Source organism: Glycine max, chromosome 8 (assembly GCF_000004515.6).
Source record: "Glycine max cultivar Williams 82 chromosome 8, Glycine_max_v4.0, whole genome shotgun sequence".
Taxonomy (NCBI): domain Eukaryota; kingdom Viridiplantae; phylum Streptophyta; class Magnoliopsida; order Fabales; family Fabaceae; genus Glycine; species Glycine max.
In genome coordinates this window covers 46,364,659-46,369,621 of record NC_038244.2, presented here as the reverse complement: position 1 = coordinate 46,369,621, position 4,963 = coordinate 46,364,659, and the positions used below count along the sequence as shown (strand labels likewise).

At 39.6% G+C, this 4,963-nt stretch overlaps 1 protein-coding gene across 1 annotated transcript; it reads right to left on the bottom strand.

Annotated features, from left to right (window-relative positions):
- Positions 1-449: 449 nt before the first annotated feature.
- Positions 450-4,963, bottom strand: LOC100794698 (LRR receptor-like serine/threonine-protein kinase RGI2). The gene is made up of 2 exons (XM_003532260.5): positions 1,445-4,963; positions 450-1,029 (listed from the first exon to the last, which is right to left on the bottom strand). The coding sequence occupies exons 1-2, from the start codon at positions 4,431-4,433 to the stop codon at positions 557-559; spliced, it is 3,462 nt and encodes a 1,153-aa protein (XP_003532308.2). The 5' UTR covers positions 4,434-4,963; the 3' UTR covers positions 450-556.

Here is a 4,963-nt window from a genome sequence, read left to right as displayed (position 1 = left end):
ATTAATTTACTCATCAGTAAACTATTTACATTTCCATGTTGCACGGATATTAAATCTAGTTTATGGATAGATGAGTTTTTGGGCATGTGACAGACCACTGTAGCGACCGCAATGACTGCGACACCAAAACACAAATCATTAATTTACTCAGCAGAAAATATTCATCCTCAATCTTCTCTATGAGATTTCACTTCTATGTTTTGTTGATTATTGATTGATTTTGGATTAAATACTTGAACATTATTTTATAGCTAGGTTTTTTCTTTAGCTAACCACACTCTTACAAAGAAAATGCCTCATTAATTAAGTGTGAAGCAGATTATAATGGTTTGTTTATATGACCTTTAGTACAGAAAAAAAAGAAAAATGGTAATATAATAAACAAACTAAGATTACTTGATTTACTTCATTGCTCGTACTTATTAGAACTTTCTCCTTATACACAAAGAAACCAAAAATATGAAACTGAATTAATTAATGATAACAGGATAGAAACCATTCTTGCTAAGGAAATCTTAGTTGCCTAGACACATTGCTAATATTGACTATTTGAAAGTTACTTTGGTGTTTGAGGGCGATGGGGAGAGTAATGCAGATGCAGATTTGTGCTGCTGGTGCTTATCATTGACATTGGTTCTTCAATGGAATGATTTCTTTCTTGTTGATCATTTGCAGAAGATGCATCAAGAAGCATGTCAACTTTCACACATTCCTCTCTCTCCTGCCTAATTTCCTTCATCATTGCTACCACATCTTTCATGGTTGGTCTGTCATCTGGGCTTGAATTCACACACAGCAAAGCCACACCTAAGGTCTGCAGCATCTCCTCAATTTCGGATTCCGGCCGAGCTCGCAAGCTTTCGTCTAGCACTTCAACTCCACCTCTTTTCTGTCTTACCCAATCAACAATGTGGAGTCCATCAGGTATTGTTGGATCAATCGGTTGCTTCCCGGTTAGTACTTCTAATACAACAATACCATAGCTATAAACATCACTTTTCTCTGTTATCTTCATCATGTATCCATACTCTTCAAACCCCAACATGCAGAAAAGGTAGTAAGGAGTAGATGTTAGTATGTAATTGTGAAAGCAAGCATATTCAGAAAAAAGAATGTCATATAAAAGTTTAATTAGGCATGCACTATTTACACTATAAATTATTTTTTTTTATAACTTTTAAGATAGTTATTATAAAAGTCAGTAAACTTATCTTATATATCAGTTTGTAATTGAGTGACAATGTAAAAATCCTTCACAGCATCAATACATGTATTATTTATTCTATATAACATGAAATAAAGAATGTGAAACATTTATTTAAATATACATATACTTGGTTTTGTTCTCTTTGATTGTGGAGACAGACTCTCCTAATGATATGAGTGATAAAAGTAACAGTAAATATTAAAATCTGAAGTATTAGGGTAGTAGTACTATACTAACCAGGAGCAATGTAACCATAGGAACCAGCTAGTGTGCTAGAAGATCGAGCAAAATCTCTATCATCAACAAGTTTTGCGAGCCCGAAATCAGCAATGTATGGTTCAAATTCAGTGCCTATGAGGATGTTGTTGGCTTTAATGTCCCTGTGAACAATTGGAGGAGCACAGTCATGGTGCAAATAAGCCACACCTTGAGCTGCTCCTAGTATTATCCGAAACCTGATATCCCATTCCAAGCAGTTGCCACTTCTTTCATGAAGCAGACCTCCTAGACTCCCATTCGGCATGTAATCATACATAAGCAATCTGGTGTTTCTGTTCCAACAGCACCCCAAGAATCTGACTATGTTCTTGTGGCGAATAGAACCAAGAGTTTTTACCTCGGCCGAAAAGGAATCGCGTACCCCTCCATTAACTGCTAACTTGTCACTTTTACTATCATATCTTGCCGCCAATGTTGTTGGCCATAGCCTTTTCACAGCAATGACATCCCCATTTTCCATTTCGGCACGATAAACAATCCCTGAACACCCCTTTCCAATCACATTGGAATCCACCAAACACTTCAAGACTTGCTCCACAGAAAAACTCACCTTTTGGAATGGGGTGAACTGCCAAGGCCATGAATCCCCTCCCACCTCAGAATCATTGTCTGCTTGAATCATTTTCCTTGCTCTAAAGACCGTAACAACTCCAAAGATTGCCATTGCAACAACCAAAGCACTGAGCAATCCAATGGCCAGTTTGATTATCTCTGACCTCTTAGAATTATTAGTGCCATTCAGCATTTTTGTCATTGCAGCATTGCTAACAAAACATGAATCATGACCATCAGGACACAAACCTTGGTTTCCAGCCAAATCTGTTGCTGATAGTTGATGGAATAACTTGCTGTCTGGCAGATAACCAGTGAACTTGTTGTAGGAAATGTTTAGAGAAACAAGATTTTCGAGCCCTGAAAATGCCATCAAGTCACCTTCAAGGTTGTTGTGTGAAAGGTCTAGAACTGACAGCTTGTTCAGAGAAGAAATCTCTGGTGGGACCACTCCAGATAATGCATTATGACTCAAATTTAGAGAAATATCAAGTGCTCCAATTTGAAGCAGTTCTGGTGGGATGCTCCCTGAGAAGTTGTTGCTGCTAAGGTCTAGCAGTTGAAGACCTGAACATTGCCCAAGAGAGGAGGGAATTGGACCAGAGAAAGAGTTTTTGCTCAGGATGACTCTAAGAAGTGAAATGAGTTGGCCAATACTCATTGGAACCTCACCAGAAAACTTATTCATAGAAACATCCAACACCTCTAGCCTTGTGAGAGAAGACAAATAACTAGGCAAAGCACCAGAAAGGGAGTTATTACTTAGATTCAGCATTTGCAATTCTTTACAGTTTCCAATCTCAAGTGGTACTGATCCAGTAAGGTGATTCTCAGACAGATCAAGGAAATTGAGGCTATTGAGGAAGCCGATTTCTTTCGGTATCTCCCCACTGATTCTGTTGTCTACGAGCCTGAGGCGAATGAGGGAACTGCAGTTGCCAATCTCAGGAGGGATGGGGCCAGAAATATCATTAGAGATTAGCAGAAGCTTTGTCAAATTTTGAAGCTTAAACAGACCTGGGGGTAAGCTATCAGTGAGTGCATTGTATGACAAATCCAAAGCCTCTAGGCATTTACAACCTCCCAATGTTGATGGAATGCCACCTTCAAGTTTGTTCTGCCAAGCAAAAAACACTGTTAGCTTTGTCAAGCTTCCAAGCTCAGGTGGAATTGAACCTGATAGCTGATTTGTATCCAACTGCAACTGTATGAGGTTTGTGAGATTGGAGAGAGCTTTTGGAATTGAACCAGATATGTTATTGTTACTCAGCATAAGCTCCTCAAGATTTGAGAGCTGCCCCAAACTCTGAGGTATTCCACCAGAGAGAGAATTCAAGGAGACATCAAGAATCTTCAAGCTTCTACAGTTGCCAATTTCCTCAGGAATGCCCCCACCAAAACTGTTTTGCCACAGAAGCATCTTTTCAAGCTTCTGAAGCTTACCAATCTCTCTTGGCAGGAAGCCAGAGAGACCATTCTCATACAAAAACAAGTTCACAAGCTCTGAACAGTTTCCTATTTCAGGAGGAATCTCACCAGAGAGCATAGTACTATAAATAGACAAGGTCTGAAGCATGCTTAACTTACCCAGTGAAGCAGGCAATGAACCAGAAATTTTAGTGTCAGCAAGACCTAACACTGACAAATTCCTGCAATCTCCAAGTTCATCTGGAATCTTCCCCACAATGCCACTGTTCCCTCCTGCTCTTATAACCTCCAGATTTGTCAGCTTTCCTAGTTCCACAGGAAGACCCCCACTAAGGTTGTTATCAAAGATATCAAGGGTCTTGAGATTGACACAATCACCAATCTCACTTGGGATTGGTCCAGTAAGATGGTTAGAGTTCAAGCTCAAGTTTTGAAGATATTTTAGCCTACCAATACTTGAAGGAATTCCCCCCACAAGACTATTTGAGCTAAGGTCAAGGACTATAAGCTCAGGGCAGTTTCCAATGTCAGGTGAGATAGCCCCAGTGAGGTTAGCCCCAGAAATCACTAGCCTTTGAAGGAAAGGAAAGGATGAGATTTTTGAAGGGAAATGAAGCGCTAACTCAACATTTTGAATGGCTATCTCAGTGACAAGGCTTGCTGAGGAGCATTTGATGTAGGACCAATTGCAAGGATTTGAGTCCAAAGGGTTCCAGCTAGAAAAAGCTGAAGGAACTGTATTGGAGGAGCTATGCATCCATGAAACCAATGCACTAACTTCATCATTTGCAGCAAAAGAAAGAGGAACAAGGAGTGTAAAGAGAAGAATATGGAGAAGGTGATGGTGGTCGTGATGGTGATGGTTTGTGATGAAAGCTTGCCTCGACATATGGTTGTGGTTTTGGTTGCTCAAGACTTGCCTCGGCATTGACATTGGCAATTCCCTCAAAAACTTAACCACAAGCATATCATATCAAGTTATCAAATATCAAACTCTTGGTTTTGCATTGGGTCTCTCTCTTTGTTTTTTACTACTCTCTCTCTCTCTCTCTCTCTCACTTGCTACTCTTGCTTGAACTCACTACTATTATGGTGTGTCACCATAGTTGCTACTACTAGTATTATACTTGCTTTGTAGTAAAGCAAGAAAAGGAGACAAGATATTTTTTATACGATTTTGGAGTGAACAAGCACCACCCCCTCTGCCTCGGGGTTCTGTTCCTTTGCTAATATTTTCTGCCGCATTGAATTGATGCAATGACTTGTTTGGCACTAAACTAGCTCACACCCACGTGTTGTTGCATTGTTTTCCTCAACTTAGTCACTAATATGGGCTGCACCACTTATATATTGTGTTGATTAACGAGCTTCTTCTTTAATTTGAAAGACTTGTTGCACTACTTTCTGGCATTTTGCTCCTTGTTTTCAAAGTTTCATTCAAAGCAGATTCCCCTCGCAGTTTGATGACTAGTATAGTATAAGAATTGCTTTGCAAGC